The sequence below is a fragment of the Lissotriton helveticus genome, chromosome 2_1 (genome assembly GCF_964261635.1).
Source record: "Lissotriton helveticus chromosome 2_1, aLisHel1.1, whole genome shotgun sequence".
NCBI lineage: Eukaryota > Metazoa > Chordata > Amphibia > Caudata > Salamandridae > Lissotriton > Lissotriton helveticus.
In genome coordinates this window covers 401,314,778-401,336,397 of record NC_136059.1, presented here as the reverse complement: position 1 = coordinate 401,336,397, position 21,620 = coordinate 401,314,778, and the positions used below count along the sequence as shown (strand labels likewise).

General features: G+C 43.2%; 1 protein-coding gene across 1 annotated transcript in view; it reads right to left on the bottom strand.

The window, feature by feature from the left end:
• Positions 1-21,620, bottom strand: part of NNT (nicotinamide nucleotide transhydrogenase) — a 480,843-nt gene that overhangs the window by 323,904 nt on the left and 135,319 nt on the right. The window contains exons 9-10 of the mRNA XM_078675042.1: positions 21,372-21,563; positions 8,689-8,842 (exon numbers count right to left, since the gene is read on the bottom strand). Coding sequence (XP_078531168.1) covers positions 8,689-8,842; positions 21,372-21,563 — 346 coding nt within the window. The remainder of the gene's footprint in view (positions 1-8,688; positions 8,843-21,371; positions 21,564-21,620) is intronic.

Genomic DNA, 21,620 nt, shown 5'->3' with positions numbered 1-21,620 from the left:
AGAGCACGCGAGAGGAAAGCCAGAAGGCGCCTGATCGAGCGATGCGAGGAATGCGCGTTACTGTGCGTGTAACCGCACCCTCTGGGCCACACAAAAAGCTGTAGTTGGCTTTTTAAAGCCCACTCACTAAATGTCTTGCCAGAGCAACGCATGCACTGGCTCAGGCGAGACCTAAAAATGGGCAAACTTATCAGAAAAAACATATGGAAAACTAAAAACCCAGATCCAAATCTAAATGAAAAATAATTTAATAGTATCAAAAGGACAATTAGTGCACAAAACACATGATTAATGTACATAAATAATTACATAGTGCAAAATAATTTTTTATAATTATCAATATTTTCTTATTGCTCTAATCTATAAGCCATGTTATTTTTGCACATTATAACTTTAAGTTGAGTAGCATTATATTCACTCCATTTGATTGTGACAAGATCACTAATGGTTAAATTTATCAGAAATACTGTATTTGTATATGCTACTTTATTAGCCGAACAAAATTTTATTTGTTCCACCTGATTGCAAAGAGCAACATAATTGAAAATGTTTGGTTAGCATAATAGGAACTCAAATATATGAGGGTCATTGCAATCCAATCCATGAAGTTGTAAACTGGTACACACTATTGTTTATACTTCTCTATTTAAATTTTTTTTTAAAAATTAAGAATGTTATGTATATTCAATTGGTTGTTTTCTGTATAAGTTCACAAATCTACTACCTACCTAAGAAGAATGAATGTGGAAGTGTGATTGAATATTCAGGCCCATTTCGTTATTTTTCAGATGGAGGACTGCTCTGTTATGAAAAAAATTTGATAATTATAAAAAAAAATATTTTGCACTACGTAATTATTTATGTACATTAATCATGGGTTTTGTGCACTAATTGTCTTTTTGATACTATCTAAACTATTTTCCATATAGATTTGGATCTGGGTTTTTAGTTTTCCATTTGTTTTTTATGATCTGTTTGAGCACTAGAAAGACTTCTAGCCGCTCTAGATGGTTTATTTGGAGTTGTTTTCCCTTGGACTCCACAATCCTTGAATTTCGAGTTTGGGGATGAACTCCCCAACCATTGAGCGATGCGTCTGCTGTTAGCACCGTCTGTGGAACTGGGTCGATAAAAGGCAGCCCTTTGGAAAGGTTCTGTGGATTCCACCACTGCAGAGAGCAATGAGTGTGGCTGTCCACCAACACTAGATCTGTCAATCGACCCGGAGACTGATTCCACTGACGTGCTAAGCATTCCTGAAGGGGACACATTTGAAGACTTGCACACAAAACTATCACGATGGAAGATGCCATCATTCCTAGTAGCTGCATAAATACCCGAGCTGCTAATACGTGGTTGGGTTGAAATTTGGAAAGAAGAACCTCAATATTGTGGATTCTGGCTGGATTGAGACAAGCTGGATCTTTTTATGTATCTATACTGGGCCCCAAGTACATTTGCATTTTGGAAGGTTGCAGATGAGACCTCAACAGATATACTGTGAATCCGAGGTTGTGCAGTAAATGGGTGCATGGTATGCATTTTGTGAGAGTGCTGGCTTTGTTGAGCCAGTCATCTAGATATGGGAAGACGTGAACATGTAGTCTTCGCAGATGTGGTGCCACTACAGCCAGGCATTAGGTAAGTAATCTGGGAGCAGTGGTGACTCTGAATGAGAGCACTTTGAATTGGTAATGTTGTCCGGCTACCATAAATCTGAGGTATTTGCGATGAGCTGGATGTATTGGAATATGGAAGTATTCATCCTTTAAGTCCAGAGTGGACATAAAGTTGCCTTGCTGTAACAAAGAAAGCACCGAGGCGAGAATTATCAGGTCCGGGGAAATTGAGCCCAAGACCCGCCGAGGCGGGAATTGAACCCTGGTCCGGGCCAGACCTCTGCATCAGGGTCTGCCGCTCTAATCATTGAGCCACACTTCTCCACCATATGGAAGTGATATGAATGAATGTATAGGTTTGATTCTCTTAGGTCTAATATAGGTCTGAGAGAATCATCCTTTTTGGGAATCAGAAAGTAAAGGGATTCTATTTGGAGGGATGTTGGTAAGCTCCAGGCAATAACCACATTGGATAATGTGTAAACCCCATTTGTCTGATGTGGTGATATTCCAGACTGGGAAAAATTGAGTGAGACGTCCCCCGACAGGTGTTGAACGAGTGGAGGGAAGTGGAGGAAAGTCACTGTTTATTTGTGGCTGGAGAAGTACAGGTGTATTACTTCTCCCTCTTCCTTTGCCATGGCTTCCCCAAAAAACCACCTCAAACATAACTTCTGGTCGAGGGGATGGACTATTGCATCTATATGAGGTAGAGGACCAGTCAGTAGGTATGGTCTTTAAACCTCCCCTGTAAAAGGAGCGGCAAAATGATCCACTTTTTGATGGTGTCTGCAGTGTTCCCATCGATTTGGCTACCTCAGTGTCTTTCTTCATTTGATCAAATTAAGTGTCAACTGTAGGGCCAAATAAATGTTCCTTGTTAAAAGGTAAATTTAAAATGGAAGCTTGAACCTCTGGTTTAAACCCAGATACCAGTAGCCATTTGTGGCGTCAAAGTAGGACACTGGTGTGAAGCAGCGTCTGCTGCGTTAATAGCACACCTGATTGAAGTGTTGGAAATAAGCTTTCCTTCCTTGATGAGGTTATGAGCTTTAGCTTTATGCTCATCAGGCAAATGTTGGATTAGCTTCTCTAGCTCATCGTAATGAGCTCGGTCATACCTTGCTAAGAGTGCTTGTATATTGGCTATGCGCCAATAATTGGCTCCTTGCGCTGCTTCTCTTTTGCCTGAGGCATCTATTAATTTAGATTCGTCAGGAGGCGGGGCATTTCCTGTTTGAGAATTAGCTTGTTTACGAGCATTTGATACCACTAAAGAATCTAATGGAACCTGACCCCTGATGTAAATTGGGTATGTAGGTGCGGCTTTATATTTTTGTCAAATCTAGGTGTGAGGACCCTAGCTCGCACTGGATCTTTGAATAACTCATCTACATGTTTTAACATACCTTTAAGCATAGGTAGTGTATATGTAGTCTTTCGCGATGCATTTAGTGTCTCAAATAAAACATTTTCCTCAAGAGGCTCCTTATGGAGCTGTACTCCATGGTACTGAGCAGCTCTTTTTAGCAGTTCAGTGAACGCCACGTTGTCATCTGGAGGAGAAGGCTTAGATGGGTATAGGTCTGGGTCGTTATTATTGTGATAAGTGTTCTAGTCGACCCATGGGTCTGGAGCATTGTCTTGTGTTACATCCCCATGTGTGTCCCTATCTTGATCTCCAGCCCAATCATCTTGATAATCTGGAGATTGTGGCTGAGGGGAATTTGTGGGTATTCTGAGCAAATTAGAATCAATAGGTGGAGATGGTGAAGAAGGTGAAAGAGGTGGTGGAGAAGTGTTAGTAGCTATACTCTTTCTCTTTAAAGGGATATGATAAGAGTCCTCCAATTCTTGCTACCTTTTTGCTGGCAACTTTGCAGAAAGGAGTCCTGTTTTAGGGTTAATAACAAGTTACTTTTGTTTGGGGTCTGTGATGGCAGGCTGAATATCCAAACAATTTAACAACAACAATCGTGGGAGGTGAGATCCTTCTGATCTCACCTCCCACGAAAATATCTACCACACAAACATGGCTTAAGCACCTAACAGCACTAAATGTCCAAACGACCATAGTGGATTCAGCAAAATCCTTAGGCATAACACTTGACACCAACCTCAACATGCAGCAACATATCAGCAAGGCAACAAAGGGAGCGAACTTCCAGATCAATACTCTGAGGAAACTTAAACCCTACCTCCCAGCCAAAGACTTCCAAACAGCAGTACAAGCGCTAGTCATCCCACGTATTGAATACGGCAGCACCGCCCTCTGCGGACTCCCCCTAACTACTACCGCACCACTAAGAGCTTCTCTGAATGCTGCAGCGAGACTCATCACTGGGTCAAAAAAGCACTCCCATATTACCCCCGACTTGAAATCCCTGAACTGGCTGCCTTTTGAAGCCAGAATACTACTGAAAATCGCCTGCATGACACACAAGGCGGTACACCTAAACTCACCCGGCTACCTCGCTCAGAAACTGACAATCTCTGGGGGTATTAGAAACACGAGAGGCACAAAGAATCTTCTGCTGAAACCTCGAAGATTCAGGAAGGAAAAAACATACAAGCGCTCCTTCTCAGGATTGGCGCCTAGGATTTGGAACCCACTCCCTCCCGAAACCAGGCTTATCTCCTCCACTACACTATTTAAAAAGGAAGTAAAAGCTATCCTCATGGCTAAATACACTTGATCTACTATCTCGAACTCTGTTAACACCCTGCACCGATCTGTACTACATGCTTGACCCATTTACTTATTTGTATGAGCTGTCTTATTACTCTCGTGATGGGCTTTGTAGCCACCTATTTGTACTGTATGATCTAGTGATTTATTGTTTACTATGTTCCCTCATGTACCCCTCTATGTAAAGCGCTCTGATATCTGTGAAGATCTTGTTCGCGCTATATAAAACTTTGAAATATAAAAAAAAAAAAAAAAAAAAAAAAGGGACCCCAAATACGTCAGCAGGGACCTCGGGGAACATACTTTGTACATGCAACAATGGTCCCATGCATACAAGCAATTTTGGAGAAATAAAATATAGACAGAGTCAATCTATATTATGAGTGACATGTCCAGCCGGACAGTGGTCAGCAGAGTTTATTCAATTTACACTTCGTTATACCACAAGGAGTACTTTCCACAAATCAACCTGTGTGGAGCACAAGCCTGTGCCCAGCACTAACAGAACAGGTACAGAGGGTGGATATAGGGAGCAAAGAAGAACCGGATGTGTCGGTAGGAAGTTGTGCTCCCTGGCGCCAGGGAGCACAACTTCCTACCGACACATCCGGTTCCCCTGACTCCGACGGATACCAGCGTGTACCGCGGTACCCTCCGCTCGATTGTGGGCGCACGTAATCCTTACTAATCTACCGCCGTTCCGTATCAAGGAATTACGGCATTTAGAGGCTAAATCATTGTTAAGGCTTTCAATGTAATGTCCTGATGATGGTCCCCGTGATTTGCTAAGGGGTCCGAAACGCCGTCGACCTTTTGGGCACCAAATGCTTAAAAACGTGATTACTATGTGTTTTAAATGGTGCTTTGTTTAAGTATTCTGTACAACTGTATTACTGACAGAAAAACGTGCTTTGCCTTAAAAAGCCCTTCTTTACTCCCTATATCCACCCTCTGTACCTGTTCTGTTAGTGCTGGGCACAGGCTTGTGCTCCACACAGGTTGATTTGTGGAAAGTACTCCTTGTGGTATAACAAAGTGTAAATTGAGTAAACTCTGCTGACCACTGTCCGGCTGGACATGTCACTCATAATATAGATTGACTCTGTCTATATTTTATTTCTCCAAAATTGCTTGTATGCATGGGACCATTGTTGCATGTACAGAATATCCAAACAAGGCTACTAGATGGTGTAGGAGCAGTCTTGTCTCTTGGGGTCAACATTTTTAGTGCCGGTGATTTCGGATCGAGGATTTTGGTGCCAAGGATTTTGGATCCGAAATGTGTTTCGGTGCCCAAGTGTGTTACGGTGCCCAAGTGTGTTTCGGTGCCCAAGTGTGTTTCGGTGCCCAAGTGTGTTTCGGTGCCCAAGTGTGTTTCGGTGCCCAAGTGTGTTACGGTGCCCAAGTGTTTGAGGGGTCACTTGGTTTGCCTTTCGGTGCCAAAGTTTTGGGTTCAGTCACCGTAGGAGGTCGACTCAGTCTTGAGCCAGAAGGCTGCAATTTTTGTTTGGTGTCGGGCCCGAAGGCGGAGCGTTGGAAACTTTATCTTGATGCCGACCTTGGCCCTAAGGCAGAGGAGGGACAGGAGCCTTTTTCGAGGGTACCTTTTGGGGCAGAGGAGAATCTTTACTCACGGTACGCGAACCGGGCATGATGTCTTACTCAATTTCTGAGTCATCATGGGACACATAGATGTGTTGTTCCTCCTCTGCCTCGGCTCCCTGTGCTTCGAAGATCTTAGTCAACCTCTTCTCCATTGAGATCCAGAGCGGAGTCTCTCTGTTGCCGAAACATTTCGTGACGTCGAGCCCAACGGCCATGGAGCGTTTTTTTGGTTTGGAACGATATGCAGGCTTTGCCATTTTCTTTGTTGTTTTCGGGTGATACACAAATTGCATACGTCAAGTAGATCGGTGCGGGGGTAGTTAGGGTGGCACCGGAGGCAGAGATGGAATTGAGTGCGTTCCATCTACTGCGAACTTGGTCAATGCGACTAGGTCCAAGGGTCTTGCAAAAGACTTTCAGATCGAAGTTGTAGAAATGAATACAATACACAAAGCTATGTATGTGATCGAGAAACCATACTGTTGAGGGTAGAGGATAGCACACCAAAGGGATCCCGAAACGTTATCGAACTGTAGCGCAGCAATTAACATCGAATGGCGGAAAAAAAACAATCTAACAATCGAGTCGATTCTCATGCGCACTATCATCGAAAGGAGGAGTCACCTACCTCGTGACTGGAAAAGACTTCTTCGAAACAAAAACAAAGTGCAAACATCCGGACCCAACACTAGATGGCAGACTTATACAAAGCATGTGACCTACAGCTCACATGCCTCGAAAACAATCTTACAATGGAGCCAATGCCCATGTGCGTTGCCAGCTTGTGGTGGAGTCACCACACCTCATGGCTCGAAAGACTTCAAATAAAAACAAGTTGCCAACGTCCAAATCAAATACTAGATGGCAAGAGTATGGCGACCATGTGTATCCATAGCCATACATTTTACAATCATACATTTCACACACATTACATTTCAAATTTTTAGGCATAGGGAGATTAAGTGATTTGCCCAGAATCACATGATGTTTAGTCAAGCGCTGAAGTCGGGTCCCAGGTTCCAAAGGCAGCTCGGTTTCAAAACCCAGAAACTGGACCTTCCTTGAAAGGATATAGACAGTTAAAAGATGTTGAAAAAGAATAACTTAAAGCCATGCTGTTATTAAAGTCACTATTAACAATGTAACATTTTAATAAGTTGTTAAGGCATTCATCGGACCAGTACAACTATCTGTATCAAGAGGAGACGGGGGGTGCCAAAGGCTGAGGAAGCACCAGCTCCATACGATGGGGGCGGGCATTCCCGACGGTGTATTCACCATGGATGATATACTTGGGAATGACAACACCGGAATGCTGGACAGGCGGACATATTATCAGCATTGCGTGCACTGTTTGTTTCCTTTCCTGTGGCGCCACCAACATTCCAAGTGCTGGAGGATTTTCTCGCAAATCCCTTGCCACGGAAACTTATCACCCGTCTGTACGCTGGAATGCAGAGCGCATCGCCGATAAGTGTCTCTTCACCCCCCCACCCCCCACTCCCACTCCCCCCCCCCCCCCCACGCGCGCGAATGGGAGAAGATCCTGGGAGGTCCCTTTGAGGAGGGCACATGGGCTTATTGCCAAGGAGATGTCACCCAATTAGAGGCTGCAAATTATCCACTACAAGTTTCTTCATAGGCTGTATAGGTCCCCTGCGTGGATGAATAGAGCTGGGTTGTGTGAGGATGCGCAGTGTGGGCGCTACCGAGCGCCTGAGGTCTCCTTTTTGCACCTGGCCTGGGAGTGTCGGGGGGTGGCAAGATTCTGGGAATGCATTTTTGATGTGTTGGACCCAGTGACTGAATGCAGACTTGAGCGCTCCCCACTGGGGGCCCTTCTGGGGTAGGTGCCCAGATTATCTGTGGAACGCAGGAAATTGGTGGCAATGCTGCTCTTACTGGCAAAGCGAAGAGTTGCAATCTATTGGGGCTGCAGGCGTAGCCATCGAGTGTTTGAATGGCTCAGGAGCGCAGCGTTCTGCCACAACCAGTTGTCTGATTACTGGGAACTAATTCCCGCACAATCACGCCTGCAGAACATTTGGGTGCCGCTGCAAAGCTATCTTAACTCTCACCCTCTCGATCGTAGGGAGACTACCTCTGAGGAGATATAGGCACTGTGAATGGATCGCGTGAACTACTTACAGAAGTGCCGTGCATGCTGCAACGCCTGGCATAAACAGCCCGGTGAGGGCCGGAGAGCATTCCTCCCCACCTCCCCTCTTCATTCCCCCGCCTCCCTCTTTCATCTTTCTTTTTCTCTCCTCTCTTTGTAGTTTGAATGTCACCTGGTACTTTTCAGGAAGTTGGATGCCTCAGAATATAGCCAGAAGTTAAATGATATTTGGACACCCGCCAAGTTTCGATGCAAGGAATTAATCACTGTCTGATACTCTCACTGATTTTAACAAGTAGCATCGAAAGTAAGCAACGTGTTTGGCTGTTTTGTTTCTCTTTGGGAAATTCAATAAAAAGACATTTTAAATAAACTATCTACATCAAACAAGGTTTGTACATAATTTAATTACTGGGAAACCATATGGCATATAAGAATACCACATAAAGAGATCTAAAACATGATACCAAAACAAACATTTGCCTTTTCTAGTTCTTGGAAAACTTAAAAATTCTTGAAGAAATCTAAAACGTAAAATGGAACAGCATAAATAACAAAGGTTAGCCTTCTACAAATATCAATAATTATACGAAAACAAATAGTGGTTTATACAGGAAGAGAAATATAACGCTAAGTGAAATTAATTATTTTCCCACCAGCAGTGTAGGCAGAGGCAGTCGTCATGGTCTTCCGAAATGGTGTGACTACAGCTGCCTTTTCTGCTGCCAACTCAGCCACTGATTTCGGTTTTACTGGGACACCCTGTGGGATGTTATTTGGCGGCGGTGCTGGAAAAATCACTTTACCATCCTACACGGAATACAAGCATCAGTTAAGGAAATGTAAACACTTGTAAACCAACACTTAAATATCAGTGATCTTATACACTTGCAATAAGAGATGCAAACACAAAGCTTATGGTGAAAAAAGCAGAGCAATAGTGTCAACATATAAGAAAACTATGCGTGATACATTAAAACCGTTGTTTCTAATATAAATACTATTTGTACATATTCAATGGAGTTCTAGGACAACTCGCCCATATAGACAAAGTTAAACTGCAACAACATACCATTTGTGAATCTTTGTTTTGTATTTATTATCTTCTACCCTTGTGCACATTATGCTTTTATGACATGAATGCCGTTGAAGAAGACCCAACTAACATTCATCGACAAAATAAGAAATCATCAATACCATGGCATTTCACAAGAGACAAACCTTTAATTACATTTACTTTTTTTAAACTGTGAAACAGCTCCCTACTGCCCGTGACTGAAGCATGCTGGCTCAGAATGAATCACGATATATAGGGCTTAACATGACTTGAACTGAAGAGCCTCAATGAGTAACAGCTACCATGATACTTATAGGGAAAAAATCAATATAATTTTAGGAACATTACATACAGAAAAGCTTAAATGAAAGAACAGGAGTGAATAATTATGGATGTGGGAAAAGGGAAATAAAAAACTGTTCCTGAAAATGAATAATGAACAAATCAGACATTTACAAATAAATACAAATCAACAAAACAAATAATACAATAGGCTCAGGTTGTGAATAATGATTTGAAAAGGGATTAAAAAAAACTACACTAATGGAACTAGCAAAGAGACAGTACTATTCAACAGGCAACACAGTGTAGTAATACCAGAAAAGAAGAGCCAATTGTCAAAAGCCATTAGGACACGCTCTCTGCTATAAAAAAAAAAACTGACCTGAACACTAGAAACAGACGGTAAATTCTAAACACTATGAGGTTTGAAACGGGATCAACGGAAATGTGATGATTATAGCTTACTTGTGGGGATGCAGTAACTTAAAATGTAATTGCTAAATACGGTTTTATATCCCAAAATGCTCTGAGTATAAGTAAATCCTGCACTTAAGAAATTACTATCAAAAGGAAAATTATATACCTATAAAATGAATATATATAGAAATAATTGATTAATATGTTTTATGTTGATATAAACAAATGAAACGTTGATTAACCGCATGAACTAAATTTGTATCAGTAGATACAAAGTTCCAACACACTAGATGGATGTCAGTCCCTAAAAATGGGAAAGACACTACTTTTTAAGCACCCCATAAGGCCCTGAGTGTGAAATAAAGAAAATGTTAATTATCCTGTAAGCATCTTTTCATAGCTTGTTGCGTTTTAGATTCACATACTCTGCATACTCCTGCCATCTAGTGTTGGCCTCGGAAGTTGCACACTGATTTTGTTTGAAGAAGTCTTTCAAGTCACGAGGTACTGAGTGACTCATACCATAGTAAGTATTGCACATGGGGATCAACTCTACTGTTAGACTGTTTGTCGCACAGAGGGTAAGCGTACATATGGAGTGGAAAGTCAGGATAGTATGATGACCATGCATATTATATGTGTGAGGATTAAATGTGGAGGATGTGGACCTGTGAAAATGACAGTGGCTCCCGGGGGAGGTGGATGGGCTCATGTGCACCTACAGCACCACACGCTATGAACAGAAGCTTACTGGGTATCATTTTCTATTCATAGCATGTGTGGCTGTTGATACACATGCTCTGTGTAGACTGTAAAACACTATCCCTGAAAGTGGTGGAAATCTGGTTCTCAAAACTGTTTGGCAACTTTAGTTTGCAGGCTAAAACAGCAACATAATAAGCTTTCCTGAAAGTATATGAAGTTGGATGTAGCTGCATTGCAATTATTGACTATCAGAATAATTCCGAAGTAAACCATTGTTGCACCTTTCAATTGGGTAGCGTTTTCCCTAGGAGGGATAGGCAGGTGTCTACAGGCTTTGTGGTAGCAGATTTGGATAAATGTGACAATCCATCTATATATGCCAGTTTAGATATTTACTGACCCTTATGAGGACTAGCCAATGCAAAACATAGGTAAGTTCTACAAAAAGCTTTGGGTCTCTCAATGTAATAGTTTAGAGCGTGTTTAACATCTAATGTATGAAGGGCTCTTTCAGCTAGAGTCTGGGTGAGGAAAAAGACTGGGAACTCAATTGTTTGGATGAAGTTGTAAGGAAATAGAATCTTGGAAGGGAACTTTGGGATAGTCCTAAGGAGACAATGTCATTGCACATCTGAAAGAAAGGCTTTAACCAAGTAAGAGCTTGTAGCTCACCAAAATGCCTTAAAGATGTAATAGCTCGCAGAAGAGTCATTTTACAAGAGAGGAATTGAAAAGGGTAAGGGTGTAATGATTGGTTCGAAATGAGGTCTCATTAGGCTTGTAAGAACGACATTGAGGTTCCCGACAAGAGCTGGTTAGACCCTGGGTGGAATGATTCTTTTGAGGCCTTCCATGAAAGTGTTAATGACAGGGACTCTAAATAGCAAATAACATTCCCTGTTTTGCAAAAAAGTGACCACAAACGCTAAGTGAAGACGTGTAGATGTGTAACCTAACCCTGACTCAACAGTGGGTTTGAGAGGATATATTTGTTTCGGACAAAAGTATAGATCTACCAGCTTGCTCAATGCACTCTTGTGGCAAAACGGAGGTAACCAAACTCTAAGACCTCAGTAGCCAGACTGCTAGTTTGAGCAGTCTGGGATCTGAGTGTGTGATCCTGCCTTGATTTGTTTGGGAAGATCTGGCCTGTTTGGGAACGTCTTATGGATAGTGACAAACATCTCCAGGAGCGTTGAGAGCCAGGGTTGTCTGACGCAGATGGGGGATACTCAAACGAGGGTGAGGGATGTTTGCCGGAGCTTCCTCACCACGCATGGGAGAGGAGGAAAAAACTAAGCAAATATCCCTAACCAGGATTGCCCTCAAATTGAGAATGCGAGGACCAAGAGGAGGCAACAATTTTTGCATTTTTGTATGTGGTGAATAGGTCTGTTTCTGGAAAACCCCCGGGATGAAAGTAAGAGCAGGATTTGTGGGTGAAGTTCCTACTTCTGAACATGTTGACGCATCTGTCTGAGCAGGTCTGCAAAGTCGTTGTCTACACCTGGAAGATGCTCTACTTAAAGGTGTGTCTAATCACTTATGGCCCACTGCTATATTCGCTAACATTGAGAGCTGCAGAGAGTGAGTGTCCCCTGTTTCTGTTGGTATTACATGGAAGTCATGTCTGTTTGGTTCAGGACTACCTTGCCCTGTATTTCCTGAAAGAAGGTTTAGAGACGTAGGTCACTAGCTAGAAGATCTAGGTGTTTGATATTGAGACCACTTTGATGAGGGGACCACAGCCCCTAAATTGTCATGCTTTGGAGAGGTTGTACCCCCCATGTCTCGGGACAAAGGCGTCAGAGGTGATGGTCACTTGCGGAATGGGTCTATGTAGGGATTGCCCTGTAGTAAGTGGTTACGGTTCCACAGTTACAGAAAGCAACGGTTATTCGCACAATTAACAGTAGATCTCCCCAGTGATCTTTTACCTGCAATCCCTGTGCTGAAAGGTACTCTTGTAGGGGGGTGGATGGGGAACTATAGCTATGCAGGAGGCAATCATGCCCAGGAGGAGCATAACTTATGATTATGAATAGAAATTTGCCGGTAAACAGGGCAGCAGTTACTGAAGAGCCAGCACTACTTGTCAAGGAATGGATTTAGACTGGAATCAAGAAAAGGCTACACTTAGAGGTGTTGGATATCAGACTTGGAGAAGTTTATGGTAAATCCCAAGCTGTGGAGGATAGAAATAGCAGCGCGAGTGTTCCCTAGGCACTGCTGCCTGCCTGCACGGACTCTTGATGAGCTAATCGCCTAAAAAGGGAAACTCACTGATACCCCCGTCTGAGGTGGGTGACTACCATCGCTGGACATTTTGTGAAGACCTGAAAGGTAGCGCTTTGAATTGGTAGTGCTGCCACTTACCAGGAAGTGGAGGTAGCGCAGAGGCACAAGGTGGATAGGTATATCGAAGGCAGAGTACATGTGGTCTAGCGCGGTTATGAATTCACCTTGCTGTAGTAGCTGAATGACATCCTGCATGGTTGGCATGTGGACATGTTCCAAGAGGATGTACTAGTTGAGGGGCCTGAGGTTGTGGATTGGCATGATGGTGTCGTCCTTTCTGGGGGATAAGGAAATATCAGGTGTGTAAGAAACTGGATTTTGTTGCAGCTGACCCCCACACCCGCCTCCCCTCCTCCACCACCCACCCCACCTTTGTCTTTTTTATTTTAGCTACTGGATGCTGGTTTCGGACTGCAATAGTGCACTAATGCCCTCCAACAAGACTTCAGTGCCAATGCTCTTTCCCTAAAACAAGGTGAAATCTAATTCTAAAACAAAATGGCAAAAGACTTTAGCACTGCATTAAGTACCTTAGTAAATGGGTACTTAGGACATGGATACTAAAGAGGGCTCCTAAAGGATGCAGCATATCTTATGCCACCCTAACTGACCCACACAAAAATTCCACAGACTGCCAGTGTAGGCTGTGTGACATGGTGCAAACCATAAAGTGAAAACATGACAGGACACATCCCTGTGTACCATCTCAAAGTCACTGCATTTAATATAAGTCAACTCTACAGTAGGCATTTGAGCCCTAACGCAGAGTGCATTGTATTTTAAATGAGCACATATCTGGACAAGCAGATATGCCCCTGTAATGTCTAGTTATAATACTAGATATTTGAAGTGAAAAGGGAAGCCATCGTAAAGTATGTACTCGGCACTGGTCAAAACGAGTTACCCAGCTACATAATGGCTTCACTGAAAGATATGGTGTTTGGTATCTAACACCTCATATTAATAAACCCACACAGATTCCAGTGTGGGATTTATTAATACGTGCATATAGAGGGTACCTTAAAGCTACCCCCTGAAACATACTAGTCTTTTAGGGTGCTGGCTGACCGGTTCCGTCCAGCCTGCCACCATTGTTGAGTTTCTGACCACCTAGGTGAGAGACCCACTCTCAGAGGTCAGAAACAATAACTGCTCTGGCAAGAGGTGTTTAGACCTCCTCTAAACAGGATGGCTAGTAGATTAGCATGTCAAGGCAGGGCGCCTCAAATAGTACACAGTCTTAGGTATGCAAACCTGGCTTCTCCTAAACCTGGAGGATGCCTGCCCGGAGGCCCATTTGGCACCAGGACTGGAAGTCTTCCTTCTCGGGCATGACATGCATATCTGCCTTGTGATGGGCGATAATATTGTCTGAGGGGGAGCCTTTAAGCCTTTATTGGGATATGATCTAAGTCTGAATTCAATGGTGGAACAATGCCAGTCCTCTCATGGGTCACCTTTAAGTTGCAAATGGAATGGACCGGCCCTCACAAGCCTCTGGTTGAAGGGACTACCTGCATATAAGTAGGATTCTGGAGACCCCTTATTGAAAAATGATGTGGTTGATGGAGAGGGGGTGGGGGGGTTGCGGAAGAGGGGGAGGAGGTAGTGGTGCCGGGGAAAGGGAAGGAGGAGTGAACTGAAAGGAGGAGGGAGTTTAGCGGTGTCCTTAAACCTCCTGGATGTTGGTGTTGCCTCTAACGGGACGTGTGAAGTGAATTCCTCTTCAAAGATGAACCTCCTTTTCCTTGGTAGGGCGACAGTCTTTGGGGATTGGATCGGGGTGTGGGGGGGGGACTTCAGTGGAAATCTCCCTGTGTGAGGGTAAATGAAAATCTACTTTTGTTTCTGGTCGAGCTCGTTCTAGAAATTTGAGAACTCAGTGAAGAAGTCTCAGTCCAGACTTTGGCGCGAAAGAAGGTTGTAGTATTCTCTGTGTTGTGCCTTTCAGGCACCTGTAGGTAAAACCTTGTTTCATGATGGTTCCATGCTTTATGTTAGAATGTTAGTTGTTTGGCAGTTGACAACTGTTTCTGCCTCATGTCGCTGTATTTCTCCTGAGCAGAATAAACTCTTAATTCAAGCACTTAATCGAGTATTCCTTGAACAAATATTACAAAATTGTTGGCGACGATGCTCAGGAGAAGGTAAAGAACCTGCCTTACCTCGACTTTCCTCGAGTTCCAGCGTGTATGTTAAAGCTTCGTGGGAGTACGAAGACTTGCCGTTTTCCAACCAGCATTTAGCCAGCAGACGTTGAAGAAAAGCGAGATAAGTTATTCCGCTTTATTTCCAGCGCGTTTATGGCATTTTTCGTTTAAAAGAAGGCCTAAGCGTATTTTGGGAATTAACGTCATCAGCTTGTCATCAGCGCGTATGTGTGGTTGGCAACGTAACTGCGCTTTGAAGATTCTGACGCGGGTGGTTGGCAGCGCGTTTCCACGCAACTGACGCATGTGTCTGCCATTTTGATGCGTTACCTTGGTAACACAGTAAACTCAACCGCGTACGGCGAATCCTGTCTGCTCTTCGCGCATTGGAGAAAGCGTTACCTTAGCAACACTGCAGTAAACTTCACCACGCACGCTGAATACTGAATGCCTTCTGCTCTTCATGTATTCGAGGAAGCATTACCATAACAACGCTTGTGTAAATAAAACGAAGTCTACGCTGTTTGTCCATTTTTGCACGCTGATGCCATTTAAAGGAAAACAAAACATAGACACTCATTTGCACAAAAGAAGTATAGATTAAATAAAATCTTTCTCATCACATTTTCAATCTCTTATGGTCAGCGACAGGGCAGGCCAATGAAGTTTTGGATTTAACTGACACTCCATTAAAAAAAAAAAAAAAAAACACATTTTACTCAGCATGCAATCAGTTTCTCCTCCACCTCCATTTCTGGAGACCCCAGGAAATCCACCCATAATTTGGAAAAAATGGTTCGATGCATCCGAGACTTATTTGGGTGCAATAGGCGCGTCAAGATATCGCGCAGAGAGGAAGAAATGTCTATTATTACATTCTTTAGGTTTTGAGGGGAGAGAGATCTATAAACACTTATCCCCTTGACAAGAAACAACGCAGAATAAGATGTAGACGAATACACCGAAACTAGAATGAGACTGGAGTTGAGATTTGATGTTAAGCCTAGTCTTGTTGTGATTAGACACAAATTCTTCAAAAGAGAACAGCTACCAGAGGAGGATGTTGAAACATACGTCTCTAGTTTAAGGCAGCTGAGTGCAGAATGCGAATTTGAGGGTTTTAGAGAACAATTAATTAGAGATCAATATGTTTGTAAATGTTCCGACAAGTCTATTCAACAAAAACTACTTACGTTGGGCAACCCAACACTTGAAGAGACTATCCGTATGGCCAAGAGTATAGAGTTGTCTAAAAAGGAAGTGAAGGAACTTGAGAAGAAATGTGAAGAAGCAATTTCCATAGTTAGAACTAAGGAGAACAAGGATAATAAAGCGGCTTTTGGTCAACAACGTTTTGAGAAAAACAATTTTCCCAGTTCACAACGTTTTGAGAGAAATGCCTTTTCTAGGAGTGACATATGTTATAGATGTGGTAATCCTTCACATAACAAGAACAACAAATTTTGTCCTGCCAGGAACTCTACCTGTCGGAATTGTGGAAAATTTGGTCATTTTGCAAAGATTTGTCAAGTTTCAAAACAGGGAAACTCTACCTTCACCACTAAATCTCAGGGACAGAACAATGTTAATGTGGTAGGAAATGTCACAGAATATTGTGAAAGTACCGGAAGGGACTCAGATCCTATTAACAGTATCCAAGACGACCTTAGGGACATGGTTGTGGTGGTACGGGATGATGGTGTTATCACTGGGGACCCTTCAGAATGTGTTGACCCTTATGAAGATTTCGGTGTTGGTGACAAAGTTATTTCCCTGTTGGTAGATTCAGGCGCTAAAGTAACAATGATCACCCAAGAATTGTTTGATGAAACTTGGCCTGAAAGGAAGCTCCTGCCACCTGATAGAGCTCCCGTTTCTTATGAAGGACGCAGGAAAGCTCTTCTTGGTTTTTTTGAAGATATCATTCAGTTCAGGGGAAGGAACATTTTTGGAAAAATATATGTTTCTATAAAGGGGTTAAACATTTTGGGGTGGTTTCACCAGGGGTTGTTTAAGATGATCCTTAGACCAGGTACCAAAGAACAGGTTAGTATCGCAGAATCTTGTGACTACATTGAAAAGTTAGCAGTCGTAGAGTCAAATGACTATATTGAGAAATTAATTTCCAAGTTTCCTACTGTTTTTGGGAACAGTCTTGGAATCATTAAAGGTTTTAACCACGAGATAAGAGTGAAAGATGGGGCTATCCCTGTTAAACATAAGGTCAGGAGTGTCCCTTTCAGCGTAAGAGATGGTTTGGAAAAGAAGTTGAGTGGGTTGTGCAAGAAAGGGGTCATAGAACCGATAGAGTCATCCTTGTGGTTGTCTCCTCTTGTTGTCGCCAGGAAAAGGAATGGTGATCTGCGCGTCTGTGTGGACTTGCGCAGTCTCAATAAAAACATCTGGATAGATTCACACCCCTTGACTAAAATTACAGATTTGTTGTCTCTTACTAGAGGTGCAAGGTGGTTCACAAAGTTGGATTTAGCTTCCGCTTACCACCAGGTGGTGTTGAGTCAATCCTCTAGACATTTGACGGCATTTGTCTCTCCTTTCGGGAGTTTTCAATACTGCAGGATGCCGTTCGGCCTCGCGTCGGCGGCAGCAGTTTTCCAAAGACTAATGAGTCAAATGTTTAAAGATACTCCTGGAGTAATTGTTTTCCAGGATGATGTTTTGATTTTTGGCGAGAACAAAGAGGATCATGACATTTCTTTGAATCAAGTTTTAGAAATCATGCAAGATAAAGGTATTGTACTTAAGAGTGGGAAATGGGTTTTCCTAAAGGAAAAAATGGAATTTGTAGGACATGTGGTCTCACATGATGGGGTGGAACCACGACCTGGTTTGGTGAAAGCCATTGTAGATGCTTCTCCCCCTGTTGATAAATTTGGGTTGAAGTCTTTTATTGGGCTCAGTGAATTTTACTCCTGATTTATCAAATATTATGCATCTAAAGTTCAACCCCTCACAAACATGTTAAAGAAGAATGTGCCATTTATTTGGGATAAGAACTGTCAAGAAATTTTTCAATGGATTAAATTACAGTTAGTGGGTGACAGTGTGCTTAAACCTTTTGATCCTAATAAAGAATGTGTAGTGACTGTGGATGCGAGTGGTTTCGGTCTTGGGGCAGTGCTCACTCAAAGGAATGGCCAAATTGACAATACCATTGCATATGCTTCGAGAGTGTTGCGTGGGGATGAGGTGAATTTCTCTGTCATTGAGAAAGAGCTTTTGGCTTGCTGGTGGGCAGTCAGGAAGTTCAACTCTTTTCTTTGGGGTAGTCATTTTGTGATTCGTACGGACCATAATCCTCTAGTCTCTATTTTGTCTGGGGAGAAGATTAAGGAGCATACTCCTAGGATTGCTAGGTTGTCTACGAAGTTACTACAATATGATTTTGACATCGTCTATCTGCCTGGTTCGAAAAATGTTAGGGCGGATTATTTTTCACGTTTTCCTATATCTGGGAATGATTGTGATTTTGAAAAGGAAGATGATCTAGAGGATTGTTTTGTTGCTGCTTTGGATCTTGAAGGAATGTGTGCTATCAATGAAGTTGAGTGGAAAAAGGAGTTGTTAAAGGATGAGGTACTTGTTCAAGTTATAAATTACTTGAAATCCGGTTGGCCAAAAGAAAAGAATGTTTCTGGACATTTCCAAACCTATGTTAAGGTTGCTGATTAGCTCACTGTAGAGGATGGTATTCTTTTGCGGTGTGGTAGGCTTATTCCTCCTGAGAGTTTGAAAAAACGTCTTGTTGATGGTGCAATACTACAAAGGTGCAGACGGACATGTGCCGCTGGCTTCTAAGAGTGTCTAGGCTAAGTGCTGGAAGCGCTCTTTGGATCTGAAGGCAGACCGGGATCAACACCTTTAGGAGAGTCCAGTTTCAGCTCGGATGCCTTTGGTATCATTTCTTTTGTACAGGACTGCAAGCCCGACTCAACAGTGATCCTCTGGTTCGGACTGCTCTGTTATGAGTGTTACTGTGTGCCTCTGCTTTGACCATACTCAAGTCTGAGTGTGGTCACAGGGCTTACCTTAACACCGCAGGCAATTCAGAAGATGTATCCCGCTGCCTCTGCACTATCCCCCGATGTTCCCACCAACCCGCTGATTTTACTCACAGGATATGGTCGTGCTCTACGTTGGGGAGGTTTTTGTCAGAGGTTACCCGAGGTCTATCCCAGCTAACTGAACGCTCCCCTTGGGATACTATGGAGGCGTGTTTGCTAGGACTTTTCCTGCTTCCGAAGAAAGCGAAATTGCTTCGCCGATTCACGGGCTTGGCCCTGATGCTCGCCAAACGATTAACGCAGCGATGGAAATCTCGCACAGCGCCACAGGAAGGCAAATGGAGGGAGGAGGTCATCAGATGGGCGGCAGAGGAAGTGGAAGCGCTCAGACGCGAAGAATATAGACGTCTGAGAAAGAGGCCGATTTCTCTTGAGTGGGCTCAGTTAATAGAGCAGTTTGAAGTGGAAACAGACGGGGACACAATAAAGCCTATGGGTCTGTTGACAGACTAGATAAATAATGCCTGGTTCTCGAGTGAGTTGCAGTCTGGGCATAGAGGGGTTCTCCCCACCTGCTTTTCTTTGCATTCCTGTCCATTCCTGTCCTGTCCTCCCCCTCCCTACCCCCCGCTTTTCTTTCCATTCCTGTCCCGTCCCCCACCCCTCCCCCAGCTTAGCCCCCCCGGAGTTCTCTCGCTCATTATTAGTATAATTGGCCCACAGGGCACTCGCCCCGGAAGGGGACGATTGGAAAAGAAGCGGCTAAGTTTACAGTTGGGAGGGAGGGAGGGTAGTATTGCGGGTGGGATTATTAGGGTGGGTGTTCGGGGATTATAAATGACAATGGACTGATCTATCCGGGTGTGCACCTCCAAGCATATTGGGATACCTATGCTTGGTTAGACTACCTGAATGGTGATGTAACATGCGACTTAATCAGTAAATGTATAAGAATGAAGCCACAAATATGGATGTATACTGTATTTGAAATTGTTGGAATGCATAATGTAAATACATACCTGTCGACTCAAATAAAATTGTGTTTATAAAAAAAAAAGTCTGGAAGTGGTCTTTGTGTGGGGACCAGCACCAGCTAGGGTAGATGACACACCTCCTTTGTCATCAGTCTCGTATGCACAGGACGCGACGTCAAGGCTGGGATGGAAGTCCGGGACGTCCTAAGATTCCACGTCATCTTCCACTTATGCACCAGGTGTCCTGAAGATGCATGGGGCTTCTTCAGCTGGTTGTTTCTACATTTTGATGTGGGCCCAGAGCCTGTCTCAGATAACGAAATGTGAGACACAAAAACACTCAGCCTTGTTATGATCTAGGGACGGACAGAGTTTGCAGTTGCTTTGGTGGTCAGCTCAAGGATAATTAGCGTGGCATCGAGGGCATTTCTTGAAGGCATCTGTTCCATCACCTACTATGCACCAACATTCTCCGATGTACAAGGCTGGAAACAGAAAGCATGCACTTTCAGGATTGGGGATCCAATGCTGCAGAACAGTCTAAGATTTTCGTTATTGTGAAGGAGAAATCGAGGAAAGTGGCAGTCACCACAAAAGTGTATTTTGGAAGCAGGAGTGGCAGGGCTGCACAACAAAAGACTAAAAAACAAACGTGGTGCATGTTGAATCCAGGAGACTGGTCGGTACACGTCTGAACCCGATATATCGGAGAAAAACTAACAATGGAGTCGCTGCCCATGAGCAAAAAATCTACTAAGGGAGAAGTCACTTGAAAACCCTTAACTTGAAAGACTTCTTCAACAAAAACAACTTGCAACGCCCAGGTCCAAATCTAGATGACAAGAGTACACAGAGAATATTTATCTACAGTTACACATCCTACAGACTATTAAAAACCACTGAGGATTTCAGTTCACCCTGTGAAAGCTCTTCCAAGGTACCAATAATTTAGCAAAGTTCTAGGCAAATTCTACCATTATATAACCTTTGCAGAGTCCATGTACCTCCATTACAGTCCATTCCATCCAGCCATGCAGTGACTGGTGGTGGTAACACTATGATGTAGTTCACAGGTATGATGTAGTTCATAGGCACCAGCTTTTTTCCTTACACTGCCAGAATTCACACGGGTTGATCTGGAAGAAACTATTACATTTATTGAAGCCAACAATGGACTTAATACGTGGCCAAGACCCTGGTCAAAATGCATATCTAGATTGTGCACACTATCTAAATCTTTGTTTCATAAGCAAAGCAGTAAAGCTAAATATTTCTGGTACACTCGAGTGACGCCTTTCCTTAGGATATTCAAGGCCATGAGTGGATACTCCAAGAGGCTGGCACGGCACGATTCAGCAGTGTGTCATGGGAAATTGGAACCATGTTGGGGAAAGATGTATACATCTAAAGGATTTACTAATGCAAATCACAAACCTTCATCACCACAGTTCCTCTGACCACATGGTCCATGGTGCCATAATCAAACTGATCCTTCAGGTCCAGGTAAAAGTTGTCTTTATCCGGACTTATGGCCTTCAGAAGTTTGGTAATGTTGTTGGAGTACAATGTACTTGCTTGTGTAGCCATTCTGCTTGGAAGATCCGTATAACCGACATGTGTGATACCCTATTAAGAAAATTCAGGCAAAAAAAAAATATATAACAGTGCAAGTGCAGGAGAGCA